This window comes from Lasiosphaeria miniovina, assembly GCF_030549165.1.
Source record: "Lasiosphaeria miniovina strain SMH2392-1A chromosome Unknown B0T26scaffold_2, whole genome shotgun sequence".
Lineage (NCBI taxonomy): Eukaryota > Fungi > Ascomycota > Sordariomycetes > Sordariales > Lasiosphaeriaceae > Lasiosphaeria > Lasiosphaeria miniovina.
The window spans coordinates 3,071,508-3,095,719 of record NW_026848221.1 but is presented as its reverse complement, the minus strand read 5'-3'; the positions used below and the strand labels follow the sequence as shown (position 1 = coordinate 3,095,719).

Genomic DNA, 24,212 nt, shown 5'->3' with positions numbered 1-24,212 from the left:
ATACACGCCGCGGCATCGCTCTGGGACATCTTAGAAAAGCCGTCCGAGACCCACAGACAGGGCCAATGATTCTTATCTAACTCTTGTCAGATTACCGGGCCCAAGACAGCAAAATTAAATGTCTCCTGACAAGCCGCCCGTACGAGAAGATTCTTAGCAGACCCAACAACGATACAATGGTCCGGAGAGCACTCAGCACCGTCTTGGCAGCGACGCGGCCACTTGAGCTTGAGGAAATGAACATCGCCATGAACGTGGACGCCTTGTTGCAGGGCATAGAAGAACTCGACCTTGAAGAAGAGGAGGACTTTGAAACGAGGCTCAGATCCCTGTGCGGACTGTTCATCTCGATTGACCACGGCAAGATATACTTTTTACACCAGACCGCCCGAGAATTCCTCGCATACCCCGAATCAGTATCGCCGCCCGCAACGCCCGTTTTTCCGCCAGATCCTAGGCGTCGGTACCCTTCCATTACGATACAACAAGCCCACGCAGTTCTTGTCGAAATCTCGGTCATGTATCTGGACCTGTTCAGTTCCGATTCTCGCGCGCCAAAGGAAGAAAGAGAGAAGAATCGAAAGAGAGAAGAATCGAAAGAGAGAAGAATCGAAAGAGAGAAGAATCGAAAGAGAGAAGAATCGAAAGAGAGAAGAATCGATACACCGGGAAGAACCGATTCAGACTTTATTCTACTATGGAAACGAGCATCTACCTTCAGGCCCGTATTAGTAGAAATGTGGCATAGTATCTCTTCTGATTGAAACTTTGTGACACGGTTCCAATGCCTTTCGAAAGTCTTCTCGATACTTGGGCAATTGGAGCAGAGCCCGGACACCCGTTGATTCCATCATAGTGGCATCCTACATTGGGCATGTGGCTCCAATACAGTGGCTTCTCGCCCGGGGCGCCAATGTCAATGCGAGGATAACAGCTGGTGTAGGACACCACTTCGCTGGGCGGCGTCTAGGAAGCATCAACTCGCCATGCAGTTCCTTCTCAACCAAGGCGCTGAAGTCGGATCGAAGGACCCGGCGGGTAAGACGTCGCTTAGCTTGGCAGCATTTGGAGGGCATCAATTTGCCACGAAGCTTCTTCTCAGCCATGGCGCCGACATCGAAACGAAAGACGATGCTTCTGATCTTCCGACGCCCTTAAGCTGGGCAGCGATGGGTGGGCATCAATCCGCTGTGGAGTTACTTATCAACTACGGGGCTATTGTCGATGCGGATACAATGACCACATTTTGTCCTCTCAAAATGGCAATCGGGGGCCAGTGCGCAACCGTTGTACAGGGTCTTCTCGCTGCGGGTGCTAAAGCCGAAAGAACCACTTAGTTTGAGTGTGGGCCAGACACTTGGCTTAAGTGTACGCCACTAACAATCGCGGTCCGTACGGCGGACGAAGCAACTTTCTAGGTTGTCCTTGCTAATGGTGCCAACGTGGAAAAGAAGAGTAACAATAACTTGATGCCGCTGTCAGAAAGAAGGCCATTTCGGTGACCATCGACGGCCGCCTCGGTGACCATCGACGGCCACTTCGGTGACCATCGACGGCCGCTTCGGTGACCATTGACGGCCGCCTCGGCGACCATTACAGCCACCACCTCGGTGACACTAAACAACAAGTATAAGAATAAGGTGTCTACCATGCCACAAAAGACAGAACATCAATCAATCTAGGGAGTATGAGCAAACTATGGCTACTGTGTTGTGGCATGATTTGCTTCTTCTCGACTGGGGTGGCAATATCGATACAAGGAATGAGGATTTCCAGGCGCCACTAATCTGGGCGGCTAAGAAAGCGGAGATTGATATCGTCAAATACCTTCTCGAGCACGGTGCTGACGTTGATGCCAAGGATGTTCAGGTTCGACGCCGCTAATTTGGGTGGCTAGCATTGCGTATGACGACCTTCCACAGCCTCTACTTGATCACGGTGCCGATGTCAACGTCAGGGACAACACGGGTCGGACGCCGCTAAGCTGGGCGGTTGGCGGACTTGGCAACGCCGTACATATTGGTCTCGCCTGCGGTCCTGATGTAGATGCCAAGGATGATGTGCGTCGGACGCCGTTAAGCTAGGCTACCCAGTCCGGATATGAAGATAGTACCTGGGCTACCCAGTCTGGATATGGAGATAGCACCCGGGCTACCCAGTCCGGATATGGAGATAGTACCCGGGCTGTTCTCGCCCATGGTGCCGATATCGAAGCGAAAGACAATACAGACCGAACACCGCTGAGCTGGGCGGCCATGGTTGGACGCGCAGAGAACGTAGAGCTTCTCGCCCGTGGCACCAATACTGAAGCGAAGGATAATACGGGTCATACGCCGCTAAGCTGGGCGGCTGAAAGGAGAAAGAATTCGCCATTCTTATGGAAGTCTGAGCAGGAACGTCAAGCCAATATCCGGGTTCTTCTCGATCATAGTGCCGATATCGAAGTAAAGGATAATACAGCTCGGGCACGGCCGGGTTGGGCGGGATAGGGCTGGGCGAGATACGACGATGTTGTTCAATATCTCCTCTAGAAGGGTGCTAAAGTCGATGCGGATGACGGGAATAATTAGGTTATTTAGACGCCACAAGGATGAAGCCATTGATTATGCAGGTTAACTACTATCTTTAATGGTGCTAGAAATGGTGCTAGAGCTAGAGTATATAAGTAGGAATGCCCTGGAGGATCTAGTCGGTGTTTCGAAGCTTGGAGAAGAAGATAGATTTGTCTAATTCATTCTCAACCACGGCGTTGATGGATGTCGACGCGCAAGAAGCCGCCCAGAGTAGCAGCTCTTGGACACTGCCTCGAGACACAAACACGCACCAATACTTCCGTCGCTTTCCGATGAAACACAAAGCATCTACTAAGACAGGCTTCTATGTCCTGAGATACCAACACCAACTATCACGATAGTCTGGAAATCAGCATATGAAACTGAAAATCGGTTGAGGTTTTTTCATATTCCTACCAAATTTTCAGCGTCTTCCTTTTATGTCTAGGGAGAGTACAAATCAACTCGCGGTTCTACCTAGCAGCAATAACAGTCAATTTTCCAAAAGAGTTGGTTGCTCAGTCAGACGCCTTCACACTAAGAAGCAACTTTGCGATGCCTTTGGAGACTGGAATTGGGAGAGTTGAGAAGACAGGGGGAATGCAGCCCTAACGCCCGTGAATACAATTTCCAGCCAGCTCCTCCATATTTGTCCGTGAACCATGGCGAAACAGTTCTGTCATGGGCTTAATGGCAGAACCTGAGAGATATGGCCTGTTTATTTATTTCGGTTGCGAGAAAGAAACGGCGACAAAATCTAGTAAATCCAAGACCTAGACCCACTTTCATCCTCCTAGTCCTAACAGCGGGGGATTCCGCAGGCTGCAGGTAGCAACATTAGCTACTACTCGAGTCTTGCAATTCTAGTGCAACGTCCGAGGATAAAGTCCGACGCTACGGAACTACTATCCTAATTGAAACATGTCTCCGAGACGAGCAGAACGACAAGCTCCTGAATGTCAACCAAAGCTTGCGGGACCTCCACTATGGACTTGGCATGTAGGCCTTTACGTCGTTATGGAAATCGATCGCCTTACCGAGGCCAAAAGAGCCCACAACGAATGCGGTTGTGCAATTGCGCAGCTTCAGAAGAGTGCGCTGTCGAACCAACCTGGCTCCCGTTTATTATGGAACCAAACCGCAAGCGAAAGAGGAACGATCGACCGTGTCGCGACTCTGGCCCACTGAGGCTGAGCTGCATGCCCCATAGCAGCCCCGTCCGTCTATTGGACCGAAGGCTCTCTCTGCAGCTTGGATCTGAGCCGAACCTGGAAGCCAATGCAGCGTAGGGCAGCCAGTCGTTAGCCCGTTGGAGGTCGATGAGGTCAATGAGCTGGCCAGGACGATGGCAAAAGCATTTAGATGTCTCGAATAGTCCCAACACCTCGAGCAGCAAGACGACTCTGAACGAAATAACAGAGTTCGGCCCCTAATTATCCCGTCTTGGCCTGTAATCTTTGCTGTGCCCCTTTTGCACTAGAATTGAGCTATCCCCTCGCTCACCCCCTCGCTCTCGGCAACAGAGCCCAGCCTCGTTAAAGTTAAGTGCTCACCTTTTAGCCCCCCCAAACGGCGATTAGGAACCGGGGCGCCCCCCTCTCCCCCAATGGCCCATGCCATGCATGGCCCCCTCACCGTTCGTTTTCCTGATGCCCACGGCGCGGGCGGCTTGGCCAATTGACAGGCACCACCCGCACCCACCCGACGACGGCTGGGCTGTAGTGCTGTGGAACCCCATCCCATCCTCGCGTTTTTGGCGGTTTCCATCCGCTTCTCGTCGGTCGTCCCAACCCTGTGCCTCGACTTTTCCACACCATCAGTCTGGGCAATTAACTTTTCGCCGCGCCAGTTCCACCCTCCCCTCTCCCCTACCCTACCCCCGACGCATGCACCTTTTTTTTCGGCAGAACTTCAATCGCGTGCGGCAATACTGAATTAATTTGGCATATCTGTTTTGGCGCGACCCGACCTGCTGGTCTCTTGTCTGAGACCAGGGATTTTTATTGATTAAAAAATCTGCCATTTAATCTAAACTGCGTTTTACGATCGACCCGCGACAGCTGCGAACCCCGCCCGCGGCGCCAGCCCAGCCTCGCCTCGCGCCACAGAAAGAGAGAGAGAGAGAGGGAGAGAGAGAGCGAGACGGAGAGACACACGGACAGAGGTCCCGGCCATGCGGGCCACCACCACACTGCTGCTTGCGGCGTCGGGCTGCCTGGCGAGCGCGCACTGGGTCAAATGGCGCGGCGGTGCAGCAGCAGATGACCGAGTACAGCCGTGGGCCCCGAAGCAGACGGGCGCATCGCAACCCGACGACGTCCGCGGCTGGACCCCGAAACCCACCGCCGCGCCCGGCGCGCGACTGCCGCCAAACGAAGCAGTCTTGGGCTATCTCAAGGGCGGACTAGCCCGGAGGCAGACGACGACGGGAAACGCCTTCATCCTACCTTCGACGTGCGGGTACTACGCGGGCGTGTCATGTAAGTCTGCAGCGCGCTTAGGAGGCTCGACCCGACCCATGCTCGCATTCGTCCGTGCCGAGACTCTTGGACTGTGCAGATGCTGACCAGACGTCTTTGGCGAACAACAGCTGAGCCCTTTACCTGCGAGCAGGGCGCCACCTGCACGACGAGCCTGTCTAGATCGGCGGGCGAGGTAGGCGGCGTGGTGGGATGCGCGTCTGGGTCTGAGCAGCCCTTCTTCACGGTCTGCTTGGACCGCCAGGCTTACCTTCAGGGCGCCTGCGATGCGCAGGGTAGCAAGACGGGCTGCTGGTAAGTTGCGAGTTCGCCGTGCTGTGGCGAGAAAACATGATCAAGAATGCGCACAGAAACTGACCCGCGACAACGCCTCTCCAGCACGGCAACGGATTTCGGCGCATGCGGCACCTTCCTGTGGGGCGGCAGCACGACGCGGTCCATGTACCGGTGTGTGTCGAAGCCGGAGCTCGTCTCGCTTTTAGACGTGCCGCAGTACGTGCTCGACGCGAGGACTTCGTCGCGCAGCTCCTCGTCGTCGTCCAGCTCCCTGTCCTCGACGTCTTCATCCTCGTCAAGTTTAACCTCGTCTCCAACAACATCCAAGTCGACGACATCTACCGCAACCAACCCGGCGGACAACACAGGGACGGCCGACAGCAGCACCAACAACAGCGGCGGCAGCTCATCAGGCGGCGGCAGCAACATCGGTGCCATCGTGGGCGGGGCTGTGGGCGGCGTGGCGGCGCTGGGCCTGATCGCCGCGGCGATTGCGTTTGTCGTGCTGCGCAACCGGAACAAGACCAAGGGCGGCAGTGTCGTCCCCTATAGTGCAGTGGCGCCGACCGATACATCATACCCTGGTGGAGGGCCCGGCGGGGCCGGAGGAGGAGGCGGAGGCGGAGGCGGCTATCAACAGTCCGCGTCGTCGCCGCAGATGTTACAGGACGGAACCCCGTTCTACCCGTCGGGCGCCTCGCTGGCGTCGACAGCAGCATACAACAACAACAACAACCCGAGCAATAATCCCAACCTCACCCCGTACCTCGCGGCCGGCGCCTTCGACCAGCGCCAGTCGGCGTACGCCGCCCCCTACTACGACCCCAACAAGCCCGACAACGCCGTCTACGCGCCATACCCCCCGCCGCACATGCAGCAGCAGCAGCAGCCGTACGTCATGTCGGAGCTCGACTCGCATACCGTCGCAGCCGGCCGGCCAGGCAACCCCGCCGAGATGGCCGCTATCCCGTCAGAGCGCGCCGAGATGCCCGGCACGGGCCCCGGGAGCAGGTAGCCCCGTCGCTCGCCCTCCGTGGAGGAAAGAGCCTGCACGGCCTAATAGGCACTGGGGGCATTTACGGATGGAACGGGTTGCATGGAACGGGTTGTATGAAACGGGTTGCATGGGGTTTCAAAAGCCTACAGCAGACCCAGTAATCCTGGAAATTGCTGCAAAGGGGGCGGCGGTTTTATAATGTAAATAATCTTTTTTTCTTTCTTTCTTTCGTCGCTGCAGAACTCTCCACACATGCACGGTGTTGGGGCCGGCATGGAGAGGGAGGGGGAGTACGTAGCCGAGACGTGGGAGTTGTTCTCCATCTTTACAACGTCAATGTCTTATGATGTATGTCTTGCGTTTCGGGGTTTCTAATTAAATAGCAGGTGGTAGATAGCAAAGGGAAGGAAGGAAGGGATGGGATGGGCGAATCCAGGGGGTACAAATACAAAGTACGTCGTGCTTCTAATACCCGAGACTACCTTACATCTGCGTCTAAACGCGTGCATGTGATGTGATGTGACGTGAACGTCTTTATCACCCTACGCACTCCTCGGCCTGTTTTTGTCTTTCTCCAAACTTGGGTGCCTATAACCATGTATCCTGATAATCATGACGTCGGTATTTATTCCCATCAGAGACGCGCTGCTCTCGCCCCGTACTCCTCGCTAAACAGGCAAACACGCACCCCATGGACCCCCTCCCTCCCGTCAAACCAGCGCGACACTCTCACGCCGCGCCCGAGGGCAGGAAATGCAGGTTGACGGGGGTGATGGCCGGCCTGCCGTGCAGCACGGCGAGGATGTTGCGCATGCTGAGCTCCTCGAAGCCGACGTGGGTCTCGACGGTGCCGCCGGCGTTGTGGCACGTCAGCATGACGCGGCCGGGGGTGGGGGAGTCGAGGCCGGCGAGGCGCACGAGGCGCGGGTTGACGCGAGGCTCTTCGGCGTGCACGTCGAGCGCGGCGGAGCCGAGGCGGCCCGACTCGAGCGCGTCGGCTAGCGCGTCCTCGTCGACGAGCGAGCCGCGCGCGATGTTGACGAAGCGCGTGCCGGGACGCGCGGCGGCGAGCAGCTCGCGCGTGACGAGCGGGCGCCCGTCGGTCGACGCCGGCGTGCACAGCACGGCGCAGTCAGATGCTGTGAGCAGCTCCTCCGGCGTGGGATAGAAAGTCGCGCCCAGCGCGGCCTCGACGCCCGCCGGCTTGCGGATCACGTCGAAGTAGGCAATCTTCATGCCGAAGGCCGCGTGGCCCAGCTTGGCCGCGATCTGCTGCCCGATGTTGCCGAAGCCGATCAGCCCCAGCACGTGGTCGCGCGGGTTGTGGCTCACGGCCGTCGCCTGCGCGTGGCACAGCTGGAAGATGCGGCGCGCCTCGGCTTCTGTCGCGGCGGCGGCATTGTCTGACGAGCTCGGTGCCGCGAGCAGCGGGAGTGTCGCGGCGCCAATGCACCACGGCAGGTGGCGGAACGTCGATATCACCATGGCCACGGCAAAGTCGGCGACGGCTTCGGCGGCTGCGAGCCCGGAGTTGCAGTAGATGATCCCTGTTGCGCCGCCCAAGTCAGCCCGTCAGCGGCCATACCGCCACGTCGACTTGTTGTAGGAAACCAGACTCACCCTTCTCGCCCAGCAGTCGGGTGTCGGCCCAGTCAAACCCGGCGCCGGCGCTGGCGAAGATCCTCACCGAGTCCGGCAGGAGGGCAATGAGCTCGGCGTCCCAGCGGCCCATCTCGCCGCCGGTGCCCCAGAAGGGCCGGAAGATTGCGCCGAAGTCGCCCCAGCGGCGCTCCTTGAGGGCGCGCACGAACTCGGCGCGCTCGCGTTCGGCGGCGGCGGGGCGCACCACGTCGAAGGCCTGGCTGAACTCGGCGTACGTGGCAGGGTTGTACTTGATGGGGTCGCCGATGTGGAGCACGACGGGCCGTTTTATCGGTGCAGCCGCCGAGCCGCCGCCGCTGCCGCCGCCACCGCCGCCGTCCAGCGACTTACGATGCAGCGGGATCGTCGTCATGGTCGCGTTCGGCGTGAGGCTCGGCACGGGCGGCGCAGGCGACCCTGATCGCGGGGTCGTCGCCGACACCGGCGTGCTGGGCGGCATGGGGGTGTTTACCGGTTCCGCCATGGTTCTGCACGGCTTCAATGCGCTGCACGGCTTCGATGCGCTGCACGGCTTCAATGCGCTGCACGGCTTCAATACGCTGCGGGTGGGGGGGGGAAGGGGTATGTGGATGTGGCGGCTGTGTAGCAGGGTGACCGAGGCAATGCGGAGCAAAGAGCCTCTGGGGGTTTATAGCAACGTCGTCGTCAGCGCTGCCCCCCTTTGAGCAAGGTGTTGACAGGCACGGTACGGGGTATGCAAGTGAGATTTTGCCGCGACTCCAGCGCCAACGGCAACAGACAGGGACCGGATTGCCAGAGAGCTCAACAGTTGAGGATACGACCCACCTCGTCTATCTCGAAGAACGGTAGATATCACGGGCGGAAGGGCGGGCGGGCAGGTCCAAGGCGATACCCGGCGCGGGTCAACGCTGCAATGCGAGAATCCCAGCGGGACGATGCGATAAGAGGCAGCAGCGGCAGCAGCGGCAGCAGCGGCAGCAGCAGCAGCAGCAGCATCGGATGAGGGACGTGGACGGGTACGGGTAGCGGGCGGAGCAATTAGCGGCCTGTTTCAAGGCTCGCCATGGCTGCTTGGCTGCCCAGACGTGGCAGCTGCAGGAGAGCCTCGCTCTATAAGTAGTAGTGGAGGCGCCTCGAGTTGTAAAAGGCAGGACGCCGTTCGTGGCATGACGAAGGAATGGCTTCCATTGGGCATCGGAAAGAGCAGTCACGAAAGGCCCTAGCGGTCGGTTCGGGAGCGCGCTCCTTCGCGTCGCATTCCGAGGGGGCAGCGAGAGGCAATGGTTCGTTCCATGGGATGGATGTTGCACGTACCTTGGGTTGGTAGGTTTTCAGGCTCAGGTTTTCGCACAGCGAGCGAGCGTCGACCTGTCAGGCGTCCGTCCGGTGATCATGCGCCCCTTTAACCCCACGTGGAGCCCCAACCTTTGGTGTGGCCTGTGTGGCCTGAGCCTAGCTTGCTCCATACTCCCCCCACGCTCTTCTGAAAGCTCCAGTGCGGGGTAGTGACCTCCAACTTTAGGGAGAACCGAGTGGTTCGTGGGGGATCATGTCACGGCTTTAAATTCCGAAACATCGAGGTACCTGTCTCGGAGAGTGGGTGAGACTTGGGGCCTGCCCTGTAGATTTGTGTTTTAATTTTAATTGTCTCTCAAAACCCGCCAATCAGGTGTTGTAACCAGTTCTCCAGGCCTCTGGTCGCTGGGCTGGAACCGAAAAAGGATTCCGTGTGCATGTACATGTAGTAAATGTACATGTAGTAAATGTACACAAATCTGTAAAGCAAAGCTCCGTATCAGCCATCCGTCCTACGATTTTGGTATCCATATCTAAACACAGACAAAACTTCACCATCAATAAGTCCAACCTCCCAGACTCCCTCGCTCACAGCCCCTTCTCCTTTGCACCCTGCAACCTCGCACCGTCCTCCTGCTGCTGCTCTCTCAACAGCCTCGCACAGTACAGCGACCCCAGACCAAAGAACAGATTCCCAGCAAAATCCATCCACATCAGGCCCGAAATAACACCAGCAGCAGGGCCAACAGCGCTAAACCAAAAGTTCCAGCCGACGTAGGGTATCATAGCCAAGCCAAAAGCGGTAAAGCTGAGTGGCGTCATAGTGCTGGTGCCTAGCACGAGCCCGCACGTCATGGCCTGCGCGCCGAAGCAGCGCATCAGCAGCGCCGTCGTCGTGTTGCACAGCGCCGCGTACGCCGGCGTGAACCCCAGCGCCATCACCGACGACGGGTGGACGAGGCACCTTGAGAGACTTGTTAGCTAATTGTGTCTAGAGGGGATGCGCTGTGTTAGCAGACGGTGAACGAGGCAGTTAAGACATACCACGCGCCCATGGCGCTGTAGGACGTCGCCATGGCCAGCTGCAGGCGCCGTACCGTCTCGAGTCGTTGCGGAGTCGCCATTTTCGCGTGAAGAACAGCGTATTGGTGGCTTTGATACAATCGCGAAGACAGGTAAAAGTGGAAGAAAGGGTTGAACTCTTTATAGGGAATTTCTTCGTCGCTCAATGCTTGGTGCTGCTCGCGTTATTTATATCGGCCCTAAAGCGCCGGAATGGGTCCGTTGCCGGCGTGGTGGCAGTGCTCTGGCTAGCGCCTTGGTGTAATTACATCCCTAAGAATCCCGACTCTCGGGTCCCACAAGCGGCATCTCCCGCTCCTTGACGCTGCGATTCAAGGTTGCCGGTTGACTCGTTCGGAAGAGGTTGAGTAAAAGGTGAATAATTCTGGCAGCATCACTACAAAGTATAAATCGAATCAGTCCCGCGCCTTGCCAGACTTTGTAGTCTAATTAAACAGTTTGCCTATAACTAGCAAAAACGTACAGTAAACTACACTATCTCGTTCATCAACGTAAGGGAATGAGGACGAGTAAGAATACTATCTAGTCCTAGCAGGCGAGACCTTATAAGTTAGGTATAGGTCTATAGACTTAGAAGCCTATCTTACACTCGGCTAGACTGGCAGTGGACTCCCTGGCAGTGGCCAGGTGACTAGATGAGGGTGTTTCTTCTCGGCGCAGCTTTGCGCAATGCCGTTCCTTCCGTTCAGGAGGATCTTGACAATGAAATCAGACCCGTGCTGCAAGGCCGTGTCGGCCGCGCATAGGTATTTGCCAGCAGGTGCTCGCCCGTCGGCGCCGTAGAAGAGCAAGAACTCAACAAGTTCGTAGTTGTTGGATGCGCAAGCTTGGTGCAGCCCGGCATTGACATCTTCCTCCGTCACAATTGCCGATATTCGTGCTAATGTTCCTGCCCTGTCGTCGTTGCGCCTTCGGAGCAGAAACCTCAAGATGCGCAATTGGCCCTTGCCGATAGGATACGATAGCGGCCCGAGGAAGTCTTCAAAGCCAACTAGAGTGCCACTCCAGGTCCCCACCAGGTTCAAGAGCCGGACGGCGTCTTTGGAGGAGAATATCTGCCGCATCATGTTCTCCAATGGCTCTGGCCGCTGCTTCTCGTAGGTCATGCCCTCGACCAGGCGAAGGCCGTGCTTGGCCGAACATTCCGCCAGGGGGAAAGCCCTTAGAATCTCGTCCTTGTCCACCAGATCCCTCACCTCGCCGGCAGCGTGGAGAAAGTAACGGAGACAGGCGACTATAAACCCTTGTTTCGTGCCGGCCTTGTCCATGGCAAAGTCTTGGGCTTCCTTGGGGCCCGGCCTCTTGATCAACTCGGATTCGATGAAGTCTAGAAAAGAGCCGTGGCCGATCTGCACCTGCTGCAGGTTGTCGTTGTTGTTACCGTCTGAGCTTGAGCTCGACGGGGAGGCAGGAGAAGGCGGCGATCTGACGAACAAGATGCCCGGAAGCATGTCGACGGTGGCGAGGGGATCCGGAAACGGCTCTCCAAGCTCGAAGTCTCCAAGCTTGAACTCTCCAAGTTTATCAAGAGGCTCCAGCGGAACCCGGAGAGCCTCCCCGAACTCGCCAAGGCTCATCTTCTGGAAGGTAAATCGTTGCCAAACCAGAGCACGGCGAACCGTCTCGCGGTGCATCTCCGGTACACGAAGCAGCGTCCGCATGTACAGCCCGGGCACATCTTCTGGCAGTTCCTCGAGGAACGCATCCAGCCAATCTTCTGTAGCTGGGACTTTCCTAACGATTATTGCGAGGGCGACCCGGGCATAGAGCATACTATAGCGACGAATCTGGTCAGCATCCTCTGCGTCTAGTCATGACTCCAGGATCTCGATTGGCTACTTACTCTCCGTTCGCTTTCTCGAGCAAGTCGTGCTTGAAAAGATTTGCGAGGTTCTCGTTCCCTCTCAGACAACTGGCATCCAATAAATTTGCCCTGAGCGTACCGTCGATAAGGTCTCCGATGGCAAGGTCGGCCTCAGCGCGAGCTTTCTGGAGCCTTTCCGACAAGTGCATCATCTTTTTCAACTGCTCCTGATGTGGGGCCAGACTGCTGTTTTCTGTGGACTGGGGGCTATCTGGTGGTGGTGGACGATTCAATTGATTGACGGTTGGTGGGTTGGTGAGGGCAGGTTTTTCAAATTCTCTTTTTTTTTCATAAGGACAAGAAGTACGGCTGGGTGGTGAGGCATCATAAACAGCGGGAGGGGGCACTATTTCGATCGATATCCACTTTCCTTTCCAGTAAATTTCATCCCAACTCCATGTGCTCGATGCGTTTGCCTCATAGTACGTGCCCCCTGAAGCCTCGCCCCAGGCGCCCGCCCTGTACAGGGCTTTGCAGAAGCACCTACGAACTGGAAATGGGAATGTAATTAATTACGTCACTGTACGGTTGGCTATACAATGGCGGCTGCTTCTTTCGTAGTATCATTGCCTAGTTACCTAGGTACCTAAGTGGGCTGTGTGACTGTGATTTGCGAATCTCGTTTTTCATGATCTCAAATAATCTCAAAGCTCATCCTTCCCCACTGCGGCGCCCTCTCTCTGCTTGTTTGTCGGCTCTCTCTCATTGTTGACACGCCCCCCGCCAAGGCGAACCCTTCCCAATCTTCCTAACCATCCAGGCAATTTCCTGCCAGAACCCGTAAGTCTGCTTCGTGTTCTGCTGGTCCGAGACGAAGCAAGCCAAAGGACATGTCGTGCACCTGCAGCACGTTGCCCAGCCGGTCTCCAGGTATGACGACGGGCTAGTGGATGGAACCGGTGGACGCGGTGCTAGGGTTTCCCGAGACGACGTAGGCCGGAGTGAACGACGCCGTCTCGTCGGATACGTGCGAGATGAGCGCTCTAGTGATACCGCACCGGTATCGCCCTGGCGGCAGATAAGTAAGTATAGTTTCCTTGCATATTTACGGGAACCCTTTAACCTTTTCATGCTCAAGTGATAGAGGAAGAAGAGAATGAGAGCGAACTGTCCTAACACTTGTGACAGGAATCACAGGAATGTTCTGGATCCATTTACCGTCGACCGAAGGCCCAACAGGGAAGAGGCCAGTCTGATGCACGACATCGAAAAGCTTCTGGTTGGCGCTCGCAAGATCCTCGACCCTCGCGCCACGCAGGCACTCAATCTCATAGCGGAAGCCGCACTTTGCATGGCCAGAGAAGTCCCTGTATATGGTGTCCAGCGTCCCGTCCGAGCTATTATCCCACGACCACTCGAACGCGGGGCTCTGTGCTAGGAAGGTCTTGAAGCCCGGGTTCACCGTGCCGCCCTCGCGGACGAGATGGTGCAGGATCGAGCCGGCGCTGGCGGACTCGCCCCACGCGCTGACCTGGCTGGCATCGCCGCCCGCCTGGCCGACGTACTTCTGGACCCAGTCCAACAGCAGCGCCTGGTCGTACAGCCCAGGGTTGGGCTGCTCCAGGCCATTGCGAGGAGCCTTGATGCTGTGTGAGCCGCCTGGAGGGTTGCTGAGGGCCTTTGGCTGGATCTGGTAGCATGCCGGCCCGTAGGTGGGATCTTGGATGGAAGAGTCTAGGTTAGTTGGGTATCTAGGTGCTGCAAACCGGACGGGCTTGGCTCCGAAGCGGATGTTTTTGAAAACGTATAGCTGTGGTTGTCGAGTTGAGCTGTTAGTTACGAGTCCTTTGAACCGGCCGGTAGAGGGAATACTTGCCTTGGGGTCATGCGCGCAAGGCGCCGCTTGCCATTTGACCCATGGCACAGTCACATTGGGCCCATGGCAGAGTCAAATTGGGGAGCTTTGAGCCACGCCGGTGCGTAGAAGTGCAAGAAACAGAACGGTGAGCTTGAAGCCGATCATGATAAGACGTCAAAGGTGGGCTTCTTGACCAACTCCAAAGCAAATAAGGAGGTGCAACGTATTGAATGCAAACCCAGACCCGGTTTGGGCCTCTCATCTCGCAGCGTGACAAATGGCATATAGCTCCCGGCTCTTTACGTGTTCACCTCTAGCCTTTGAGGTGGCTAATTAAACTCGTCGAACTTTTGCAGCTTGGCAACCAGCTCATCCCTCGACGAGCCTCATCGACGTCCGGTCTCGTAAAAGCTGACGCTTGAGCGTTGAATATGAATCCTGAAATTTGGCAGTAATAGAACACCCTGAGGGCTCCAGACCAAAATCGTTTTAGTAAAAGCTCCGCTGTTTCTTTGACTGTTATCTTGAGCTTGGCCCCCAAGGTTGGGAATTGGGAGCGTGATAATGAATGGGCCGGGCCCAACTCATTGTCCGCGTCATTGTAAACAGCTCTGGTGGAAAGGAGAGAATGTCACCGCTTTGTTTTGAGGAGTTGCTACATTGGGTAGTTGTCCTAGTTACGAACAATACAAGAATTCCGGCCGGAATTATGCGATTTACAAGTACAACCCCCAAAAACCCCCCTTTGCATCACGGTGCGGACTTGATCCTGGAAAGGAAACTCCTGAGCGCGGCCGAGCCGGATTAGACGGCGGGCCGCCGTCGCGATGGCCTCCGAAGTCCTTGGCAAGAAAAAAAAGACACTCCCCCGGATCTCGAGGAATCTCTCTCACACACAACCCAAGTCCTCGCTCGTAAATAACTCATCACTTTACCAGGGCAAGCGCACCACGTCCGTCTGTCTCCTCCCTTTTACGGCACTCTGTCCGCCTGCCGGACGGGATATTAACTGGGGTGTCACCGGATGCGGGGGTGCCAGGACCGCACGACACGCTCTCAGCTTAGTGCGGTCGGGTAAATAGAGCAGAGGGTGTTTGGTCGCCCTCTCGGGGTGCAGCTTATTTATTAAATCCGACCGCAAAACCCCGACGCAATTTGGAAGCGAGCTGACGCGGATGTTCTGGAATACGACTGTAGTTGGTCCCTGTGGTGGACAAAGTCTCCCGTCACAATTACATCTGCCCTGGCAGAGCGGTTACGCCTGGATCGGTTCGCAACGTAGACGTTGGGCATTGGCCATGAGATCCGGCAGCGACGGCCTCGTAAACCCAACAGAGTTTGCTTGCAATAGTCAAAAGACACCAAGAAGTCAAGAAGCCACCTTGCAGGGCAGACGCGGACCCGGGAACCCCGCCGTTCCAAGGACCCGGGCACCGGGCACGCCCGACATCAAGCAATTAGACAGATGCCCTTCCATCCCGGGAAGGACCAGCAGGTCGGTTATTAGCCGCCAAGAGGCCAGACCGCAAAATACAGGAATTAGTTCGGCCATTTTTTGCATCCAGCCAGGCCCTTGCAAGGCGATATATTAAGAGTCCACACCATCCTCACTCCCCTTTCCCCCGTCTAGCCCCCTTGTCTCTATCCACGCTTTCCCCTTGGCGACGTCATATCCCAGAAGCGTGCTGTCACTGCTCCTAGCGCACTTAGCACCCCTGAACAGCAGAGACGCCATCTCGCTCCCACGTCAATCGAGCCCAGTCTAGACCCTCGATCCCTCGCCCTCGACAATGGTCGTTACGCTGAAAGCAGTCCTGGGCCTCGCGATGGCCGGACTCGCGGCAGCCGCCGTCGAGTACGTCGGCTTCAACGGCACGGGGCAGATCCGCACCGTGTGGGGTTACGGCGACCAGTACCGGGCGGACCTGGGGTGCCTGACAGCGGCGGGGCTGTGGACGGCCGACGATTCGCGCTGCGACATCTTCGATGCCGTGCGCTTCAACGCCTCCACCTTCACGCTGGCCAGCTCCGCGGGCCCGTGCCGCGTGCTCGGCGCCGAGTTCACCTGCGCCAAGGGGAACGAGGGCTACTACTTCGGGGTGCGTTTGCCAACGTCTTTTCTTCATCCGTGGCGCAGAAGGCTGCAGTGCTGACAGCTTCCAGCTTTGGCCGTGGGGCAACTCCATCGCCGGCGTCGAGTGTCTACGCTGGGGACAGTACGGGCTCATGGCGAGCTCGGGGAGGAACCCGCCCCTGGCGACGGACCCACCGCAGGAGATCCACCTCACCTCCTATATCGAGGAGGGAAAGTACGTCTGGTTGGCGTTTGGCAAGGTCGAGGGCGTGTCGAACCACTGATGCTGCGCGTGGTGCACGGTTCTGTCTGTATGCATGTGCTCTGGGAGAAAAGGGGGGCTCTTTCCTGACAGTGAAGTCCCCCATCAGAGAACCATGAGGGTTGGGGTATGGTTGCTTCTCAAGATGAATGCTTGATCTTATCAGTATCTATCATGTAAATTACCTGCGAGGCTTTTGACCTAATTTTCTTCGTTTTGTTTCGTGCCGTGACGCCAGGTGTCTATTTTGTAGGCAGCGCCGACCGGCCCAGTTTTGTTGCCGGTAAACCATTGACACTCAGGAATTCAGACTTCAGCTTCAGCGGAGAAATCCGTACTGAAGGCATAAGTTGACGTCAAATGAGCAATGAAAGGGATAGTAAATGTTAATTAGTTCGTCTGACTCTACGATTCCGAGTCACGGCTGTTGTTGGGACTTCGCCGCAAATTGGCTGCCAAACTGGCGACCATCTACTCAAGAACGGCAGGCGACAGCACCTGGCTGCCCCGCAGTGAGTTACCCGCGGAAAGCTTGTCGGCTCCAAATTTGTTCCTGCCCGAACCAGGCTTCCCTGGCACGGACCAACAGGCTCGCCTACATAAACGGCGCCCGCGGCCCTTCTCCCTCTCTTTTGATTTTTCTCTTCTTTATACTTACCTTCATTGGGTGCGGGGAGATCAAGAAACCCTCGCACCATGGTGGAAAGCCTGCATTGCACATCGCGGAGCAGTCTGCCATGAATTGTCCCTCTGGGGCCGTTCCGGTGGCAATTTTTGATAACCAACCTCATCCTTTTTCGCTGTGATTGCCGCCTGCGGGTGGTGCCATGGAGAAGAATGATGGTGTCTGTCTGCTGCTCCCTGCTGTTGGGAGGTAGGAACCCAAGATCCGCCGGGTGGTGCAGTCCAATTCGGCAGGCATGCTGTATGTTTCTGCCGCTTCCTGCCCTATTAGGTATTCCGAGGATTGAGCGGGCGTGTTGTGCCAATTGCCCAGCAGGCCTGAGCAGGTGGGTGGTTGCCTTCGCAGTCGGACCCGCGCGTATCCGTCAACCTGCATTGCGCCAATGTCGCGTCTTTCTGAACTTGATTGAAGCGGTCCTTCCATTTCTTTTGCAGTCTCATTGCTCACCATATTTGAGTCTGCTCAAGGTCTGCCTTGCGTGAGGGCTCCCGCCCCGACCGGAAGCCTGCTCTAGCCCCAGGCCCTCCCCAACGCCCTGTATTTTAGCGGTCTAGCTCCTAGATGTGGAGCCCGGCGCGGGCAGCGAGGTGAATCTCCACCAACCTAGTGTCCGGACTTGTTTGCTTCGCCTCAGGGCGTCTATACGCGATACGGAATACGCAATACGAGCGGGGCCAAGACGGAAACATATTTTGCGTTTGCCGGGCGGTCTGAACTATGCCGCGCCCAGCGCAAACGGACAGCACCAGCTCGGCACCGCCAAATCTCTTTTGACGCCTTTTCGAGGCCCCGTTATTTCCAAGGAACATCACCAATTATCTTGGCTTTCTACCAACCTTCTTCGGTGATTATCGGATCAGACTCATTTTGAGTACCAAAGTCTCATTTATTCTAGGGACGGCGCCGAGCTGGCATTGAAGGGGAAAACTCCAACCGCTTATCAAGCATGCATGAGCACACCGTCAAAGTCCGCAATACCACCCAGTCGTGTCTTCATCGCCTTTCCAGACAACATCCGGAAGCCCCGATACTACCAGGTCGCATGGTGTATATATAATGAAGCGGCCGGCTGCGCCAGCTCGAGCCAGTCAAGCCCTTCTCCCTGACAAGTTACTACCCTAGGCTACATGTACCCTTGGCTACATGATACTTAATTAGCTTGTCCCTTTGCTTTTCGTCTCGTTCCCAGACGGCAGTCCCGAAGAGCCCGTCTCTAAGTCAGTAATTACGGCCCCGAAAGAAATGGCACCATCCACCACGAATATCGGCGGCGAATGCTGCCTCCGAGCGTTTGAGTGGGACGGCACACCCGCCGGGACCGTCTCGACGATCCCGGGGACGAACCACGCGGCCTACGTGACCGGGAACAACCCGTCAGCTGCAGTGCTCTACCTGCACGACATTCTCGGCTGGACCTTTCCCAACGCCCGGCTGCTGGCTGACCACTACGCCCGCGAGGCCAACGTGACCGTCTACGTTCCCGACCTATTCGACGGCTGGGTCGTCTCGCGCGAGGCCGTCTTCGCCAAGCGCTACGAAGACATCGACATGGCGGGCTTCCTGGCCCGGAACAACCGCGAGAAGCGCGAGCCCGAGATCATCGCGGCCGCCCGCGCCCTGCGCGCAAAGTACGCGCGCGTCGGCGTCGTCGGCTTCTGCTACGGCGGCTGGGCGTCGGCGCGCCTCGGCGCCAAGGACCTCCTGGGCGTCGTCGACTGCGTCAGCATCGGCCACCCGGGCTTGATGACCAAGGCCGACGTCGACGCCCTCGCCGTGCCCACGCAGCTTCTGGCCCCCGAGATCGACGAGCACTACCCGCCCGAGCTCAAGACGCACACGTTCCAGACCCTCCAGGCCCTCGGCCTGCCGTTCGAGTACCACCACTTCCCCGGCGTCGAGCACGGCTGCCTCACGCGTGGCGACGAAGCCGCCAAGGGCTCGAGGGACGCCATGGTGCGCGGCAAAAACGCCGCCGTCGCTTGGTTCAAGCAGTGGCTGCAGGTTGTCGAGTGAGAAGCGCGAAGAGCTGGAAAGCGTCATGATTCTGGTCAACCAGATCGGCACACGTATTGTATCTCCATACTAAGTTCCTCGAGTTCGGTTCATAGCACATCTCATCTCAGTAGAGCGACTCTCTTGTTCCGTGATACCCAGAACCCTGCAGTGATTACAGCCATCTGATTAACCAGCCGCAGCTCTCGTGCCGTACAGCTCGTCCGCCGCCTGCTTGCTAACAGGCTTGTTCCTGACCGCCTCCTGCGTGTCGCTGCCACCCAGCTCCTTTATGACGCGCTCGCTGTTCTCTTTGGCCGCCTCGCCTGTGTCTTGAAGACGGGCACCAAAAGCAATGGTTATCAGACTTTGCGCGTGCGGAAATAGATACTCGACTGTGCCAGAAGAGCTTGGGTTTTACTTACTCGGGTTGGAAATGGCGGCCTTGTGGCCGCGGATGGTGTTGGACGTCTCCTCCTTGCCCTCGTGGAGCTCCTTCATGTCGTTGGACATGACCGACTTTGCGCCCGCCGAGTCCATGGTGCGATGTTTCTGTTTCGGGACTAACGTTTGCGGTATATGCGTGATCGGAAAAGTTGGTTGGCACGTGTAAATCGTGCAGGTGTGTACCTAGTTGGTTCGACGTTTGGGTCTTTGGATGCAAAAGTCATTTAGGATACATATGAGCGGGTCGGTAGATTTACTGTAGACATTTAATACCATGTAGCCCAGTGGCAACAAGGGGCGAGAAAGTTTGGCGGGAGAGTCAGGCGGGCTGGCTATGACGTCTCGTCCAAGTCGTTTCCTGCTTCTTCTTGTCCCCTGCTTCTCCTCGTCCCCCACGTGCCATTCGTTGTTGGCAATGGCGCGTTCCAGTCTGCGTCATCGTTCTTGGCGGCCCATTCACGTGCAAGAACTCCAAGATGGCCGTTGAAACCACTTTGTCCAACCATACGAGAGCAGTGATTGGAGATGTAATTGTACAATAAATATGTGGAGTCAAAGGAAAACAATAAGTAAAAAGGCTGCGAAAAAAAACACAACATGGATCTACCGAGCACACACCATATCACGGTCCGTCAAAAATGTCCTGTTATGGAGTGTTAGAGAAAGGGACTTCAACAGAAATATTTCAACAGAGATCGAATACAGCTGCCGCCCTCCCTGAGAGATCACAATAGACAGTGTGGATGGGCGGTAAAACTATCTCATGAACTTGCTATTACATTGCATACGCCGCTATAAAAATTATCTCACTCAACCATATCATTTTTACCTGCGTCATATATATGCACAGAGGAAAATGGGCATAGACATACCAAACCAAAGCTACCACGCAGTTTATCTCAGTCTCTCCAGATCAATCGAGGCCACGCTCTAACGGATCCAGCAGAATTACTGCGCTGTGGTAAAAAGTGGTAAATTACCCAGTGGTAGAATTCTCGAAATTTATCATTCCTGTGCTTGGCGACCAACTGCTACAATACGGACCCCGCGATGTAGTAATAGTGGCTCTTTGTGGCTGAGTGTTATGCCCGCCACACAACTTTCGTCGCTGGAGTCACACTCGCCAGTAAACTTTCTCCATGCACCGTCATCGCTTACTGCTCTACCTTTACCGCCATTAAAAGGCCATCCAGACGCCGCCTCCGCCCATGTTTCGGTATTACCCGTAAGAGGAGAAACCGGCGACTAGAAATAATGAACTCGCTAGATAACTGCATTCCTATTGCCCAATCCCGATATTAGTGGTCATAAACGGCGACAAGTCACAACATCAGCTCAATATGTGTTCGCTGGCAAGCATATGGATAGAATGGGACCGGAAAAGCGGAAAATTCTTAGGCAATTACCAATCAAGATCCTCATTCTACTAGGAGCGTTCGTCAGTGCGCAGAAAATTCGCGATGCCAAATTGAAACAAGTGGAAGCGCTCTGCGAAGCAGCTAAAGTCCGCCTTGGCCCGCTCATGCGGAGCTCCCGTGACGAGAATTTTCAACGCTTGTACGGGGAGATTAATGGCCGTAAGTACAAAAACTACCTAGAGTAACTATAGTGCTAAATAATATAGTTCGTGAGTCCATCCCCGCCCAAATATCAGGCAATCTAACGGCCACGACGAGCTCCGCCGTGCTCGAGAATAGTGAGACGCACTCTTGCCTACTCCCACGTCGATTCATTATAGGACGAGCATCGCTGAAAATTCGCTCGGCTACCAGGTACCAATCTCTCGTAGCACCCGAAGGCCATTGCTACCGCGACCCCAACAGCCTCGACGGATGCCTCTCCGTCAACGCCAGTTGTTTCCTTTAGTCGTCTGTTCCCTTCGCCGAGTATCTTTCAGGATCCATGTCTTGGGGAGAGTCTCTGTCGTGCCATTGCGGCAAGCTAATATTGGCGATCCGACTCGACTTACTTATATATTGACGTACCCCACCTACCTAGAGATTTCTCTCTCCAAATGTGGATTGGGTTTCAAGAGGTGCTGGATCTAATGGAATTCTCAGCATTAGAGGTAGATGGAGTTCTTCTACACGCACGCGATCATACACTCACGATATTTGGCCCGGGCCTTGGTGAAGCATTCAAGACCAGTAACCGCTGGAAAGACGAGGAAAGTAAAGGACAGAGATTCACCAAATGTGCCATCATTAAGACTAGTTGCTATACAAGTAATGACGTTCGTTTGGAACTATATATTGGGTTTCTAGAAGGCGTGGGAATTATTTCACGGTATTGTGGAACCTTGAATTATACTCCCTAATAAATTCTTTAGATAATCAAAATAAACTATCATCCTTAACTCTTGTCCATTATATTATATATATTTTAGCCACCCGTCGAGAATATATACTAAATGTTCCGCTGGAACTAGTTTACTACCTTCAATATCCCTTTCTATCCACAAAGTGACTGGTCTCCCTAATACCAATTTAAAGTATGAAATAGGTAATTCACATCCCCGCTATTCAACAGTACTCGTTATGCCAACTGAAACTACCATCGATATGGGACTTCTCCCCACTAGCCTGTCAGAGCTATCTCTCCCTACGATCTTTTTATTAGGACGCAGAAACTAGTGAATATTCCAAAAGTTAACCTACAGGCATGAATAGGTTGATCGCTAACGAAAAACGAACCAGCTTAAAGATGACTCGGAGTTATCAGACGTCACGCGCTCTCTTTGGGCTCTTGTCGGTCGGCTTACGCCTTTAGTTGCGATATGTGCAATAAAATCCTTGTCGACCCATCTCTGGCGGGGTATTACGACCATCGGAACCTCGGTTCTCGGACACGGATTATTGTCGGATAAAATGATCGAGGTTTATTAGGTAACGTTACGTGCCCGGGAGTGCCCGATGCGCGGGTGCAAACGGGTCATGGCGAAGATTGCTTGCGGTTGGTATTGGAGAGACAGAAGTGGGGTGAGAGGACTCAGATAAAGCCCTCCTCTTATCGGGGGAGGTGGGAAACGCCCTCCTTTTATCCAGAGGGATGAAGCTCCTGCAACAAGTGCTATAAGTAACTTGCTGTTAGTAAGGTAGACGGTGCAGCGCTGGGCCGTTCGACGTACCTCCTGCCTCGTCGGCCGCCACCGCAAGGATCTCGTTCAACATCGAGCCATCGCCGCCACCGCCACCGCATTGGGATATCCTCTCGAGGTAAGCCCGCTTAATGGAAATAGGAGCCCTGGTTCATCCTTTTCACCCATATTTGTATGAGGGATTATCCCGAATGGCAACGTATCTGTCGTCGGCAAGCAGCTGTTGATGGGCCCGCTCATAAGGCTGAGGGCATTCTCTCAGGAGCCGGATCCTGCCCGCCGTCCTGATCGATGTTGAAAGCGCTGTTACGATTCTTCCCGGCTCCCTGGCTCTTCCGCTGATGCCGGCGGTTTGCCGTGTTGGAGTCTTCTGGACGGTGGAGGCAGCTTAAGCCAGCGCCAACATTAAGTTAGGTGAAGCTGCTAGATAAGAGACATTTACTTACGCTCGACGCTCTTTGTACGGGATGCTGCCTACTATTTGCTATTATAAATCGGAGAGGAGACGAGCGAGGTAGCGAAGGCGTAGAGGACGCAGCGAAAGAGAGGACCTTGGCCTTTCCTCGAATTCCTGAGCTGATTAGCCTTTGCCTCAAAACGTCTGGGAGCCCTACCTTCACAGATGCGAAGAACTGTGTAACCGCAGCTTCGCCACCGAGCTGGTCCACCTCGCCTTCCTCCACTCTAGCTTTGACGAGCATCGCCACAGCACGGACATATTTCGGCGCGCTCCGCTTATATCTTCGTTAGTAATGGCCGAGTTCTTTATCTAAGCAAATACGACTTGTATCCAGCGCCTAATGTCTGACCACTGAATAACGTGGCCACCAAGCGCCAACGTCTGATGCTCGCGCACCCGGAACACAAAGTGAATCGTTCCCGGCATGAAGAAAACAGACTGGCCAGGCTTCAGGATAATATATCTCCAGCGGCCACCTGTATAGTAGTGGGGGTCGGCTATCCACGAATTTCGCTCCTCCTCCGTCGGACAAGACATCCAGCCGAACCCAACAGACCCTTCCTGGGGAGTGATCCACGTAGCAAAGCCGTGACTGTCCATGTGCGGCGCCGTGTTGTGGCCCCCTTCCGACAATAGGACCCACTCGAGAACGTTCTTCCACTCGTTCCACTCCTACGTTGATGCTACCAGCCTCTCGGCGCTATCCTCCATCAGCACCGCATTGCGGACTTGAGGAAGGCTGGAGATGCGAGCGGCAGAGTTGTGAGAGGAAAGGAGAGAGTTGCTCCGCCGCCTCTGCACCGAACATAGACGGGTTGCCCAGGGCTAACAGGAGTATTAATGTGACCTCAGCCGGACAGCATCGAGGAGCCTCTGGAGTCGTTGCGGCTGTGTCATCCGCTAAACAGGTACTAGATTGGTCGTGGCTGATGGGTGTTGTAGTATCAGCAAAGAAGGCATCAATGACCTCAGCCACAATGTCGCCCGTATTTGAATCCGTATGACTGGGTTGCGATGCCGCGAGTGCGAGCATGTTTAGTGCCGTAGTATTTTGCTGCCCTGGTGCTCTGGGGCCGATGCTTGGAGCTCTGCTGCTTGTGTTTTTGTGTCTGTTGCTGCCGTTGGGTGTTGTGGGAGACGGAGCGGTGCCGGCGAGAGGATATCCGGTCGAGCTGTGCTGCGAGGCTACTGCTCGCTGCGGTCTGCGTGTCGGTGGCGTCGTCGCC

General features: G+C 55.7%; 12 protein-coding genes across 12 annotated transcripts; 5 read left to right on the top strand and 7 right to left on the bottom strand.

Moving 5' to 3' along the window:
• Positions 1-941: 941 nt before the first annotated feature.
• Positions 942-2,489, top strand: B0T26DRAFT_640178 (ankyrin repeat-containing domain protein; the record flags this gene model as incomplete). Its single annotated transcript, XM_060437206.1, has 2 exons — positions 942-1,195; positions 2,177-2,489. Coding segments are annotated over 2 exons (567 nt in total), but the record flags the coding sequence as incomplete, so codon positions are not given.
• Positions 2,490-4,725: 2,236 nt separating this feature from the next.
• Positions 4,726-6,323, top strand: B0T26DRAFT_738271 (uncharacterized protein; the record flags this gene model as incomplete). The annotated part of the gene is made up of 4 exons (XM_060443574.1): positions 4,726-5,032; positions 5,143-5,326; positions 5,411-5,524; positions 5,609-6,323. The coding sequence occupies 4 exons, from the start codon at positions 4,726-4,728 to the stop codon at positions 6,321-6,323; spliced, it is 1,320 nt and encodes a 439-aa protein (XP_060300492.1).
• A 711-nt stretch (positions 6,324-7,034) lies between these two features.
• Positions 7,035-8,430, bottom strand: B0T26DRAFT_738270 (uncharacterized protein; the record flags this gene model as incomplete). The annotated part of the gene is made up of 2 exons (XM_060443573.1): positions 7,035-7,852; positions 7,926-8,430. 2 exons carry the CDS (start codon positions 8,428-8,430, stop codon positions 7,035-7,037), a joined length of 1,323 nt encoding a protein of 440 aa, XP_060300491.1.
• Positions 8,431-9,525: 1,095 nt separating this feature from the next.
• On the bottom strand, positions 9,526-10,486 carry B0T26DRAFT_695230 (uncharacterized protein). Its single transcript, XM_060441284.1, has 2 exons — positions 10,269-10,486; positions 9,526-10,188 (listed from the first exon to the last, which is right to left on the bottom strand). Exons 1-2 carry the CDS (start codon positions 10,346-10,348, stop codon positions 9,813-9,815), a joined length of 456 nt encoding a protein of 151 aa, XP_060300490.1. The 5' UTR covers positions 10,349-10,486; the 3' UTR covers positions 9,526-9,812.
• Positions 10,487-10,630: 144 nt separating this feature from the next.
• Positions 10,631-12,323, bottom strand: B0T26DRAFT_765951 (uncharacterized protein; the record flags this gene model as incomplete). The annotated part of the gene is made up of 2 exons (XM_060446469.1): positions 10,631-12,080; positions 12,151-12,323. The coding sequence occupies 2 exons, from the start codon at positions 12,321-12,323 to the stop codon at positions 10,901-10,903; spliced, it is 1,353 nt and encodes a 450-aa protein (XP_060300489.1). The 3' UTR covers positions 10,631-10,900.
• A 731-nt stretch (positions 12,324-13,054) lies between these two features.
• B0T26DRAFT_747942 (Alpha/Beta hydrolase protein) lies at positions 13,055-13,998 on the bottom strand (the record flags this gene model as incomplete). The annotated part of the gene is made up of 3 exons (XM_060444901.1): positions 13,055-13,179; positions 13,330-13,921; positions 13,984-13,998. 3 exons carry the CDS (start codon positions 13,996-13,998, stop codon positions 13,055-13,057), a joined length of 732 nt encoding a protein of 243 aa, XP_060300488.1.
• A 1,797-nt stretch (positions 13,999-15,795) lies between these two features.
• On the top strand, positions 15,796-16,327 carry B0T26DRAFT_636695 (uncharacterized protein; the record flags this gene model as incomplete). The annotated part of the gene is made up of 2 exons (XM_060436854.1): positions 15,796-16,068; positions 16,133-16,327. The coding sequence occupies 2 exons, from the start codon at positions 15,796-15,798 to the stop codon at positions 16,325-16,327; spliced, it is 468 nt and encodes a 155-aa protein (XP_060300487.1).
• Positions 16,328-18,232: 1,905 nt separating this feature from the next.
• B0T26DRAFT_747940 (Alpha/Beta hydrolase protein) lies at positions 18,233-19,003 on the top strand (the record flags this gene model as incomplete). Its single annotated transcript, XM_060444900.1, has 1 exon — positions 18,233-19,003. One exon carries the CDS (start codon positions 18,233-18,235, stop codon positions 19,001-19,003), a length of 771 nt encoding a protein of 256 aa, XP_060300486.1.
• A 168-nt stretch (positions 19,004-19,171) lies between these two features.
• On the bottom strand, positions 19,172-19,522 carry B0T26DRAFT_738267 (uncharacterized protein; the record flags this gene model as incomplete). The annotated part of the gene is made up of 2 exons (XM_060443572.1): positions 19,172-19,314; positions 19,408-19,522. The coding sequence occupies 2 exons, from the start codon at positions 19,520-19,522 to the stop codon at positions 19,172-19,174; spliced, it is 258 nt and encodes an 85-aa protein (XP_060300485.1).
• A 938-nt stretch (positions 19,523-20,460) lies between these two features.
• Positions 20,461-21,398, top strand: B0T26DRAFT_141602 (uncharacterized protein). The gene is made up of 2 exons (XM_060433404.1): positions 20,461-21,006; positions 21,054-21,398. The coding sequence occupies exons 1-2, from the start codon at positions 20,790-20,792 to the stop codon at positions 21,293-21,295; spliced, it is 459 nt and encodes a 152-aa protein (XP_060300484.1). The 5' UTR covers positions 20,461-20,789; the 3' UTR covers positions 21,296-21,398.
• Positions 21,399-22,550: 1,152 nt separating this feature from the next.
• On the bottom strand, positions 22,551-23,456 carry B0T26DRAFT_141458 (uncharacterized protein). Its single transcript, XM_060433403.1, has 2 exons — positions 23,005-23,456; positions 22,551-22,913 (listed from the first exon to the last, which is right to left on the bottom strand). Exons 1-2 carry the CDS (start codon positions 23,225-23,227, stop codon positions 22,687-22,689), a joined length of 450 nt encoding a protein of 149 aa, XP_060300483.1. The 5' UTR covers positions 23,228-23,456; the 3' UTR covers positions 22,551-22,686.
• A 1-nt stretch (position 23,457) lies between these two features.
• Positions 23,458-23,658, bottom strand: B0T26DRAFT_603930 (uncharacterized protein; the record flags this gene model as incomplete). Its single annotated transcript, XM_060435793.1, has 1 exon — positions 23,458-23,658. A coding segment is annotated over one exon (201 nt), but the record flags the coding sequence as incomplete, so codon positions are not given.
• Positions 23,659-24,212: the final 554 nt, after the last annotated feature.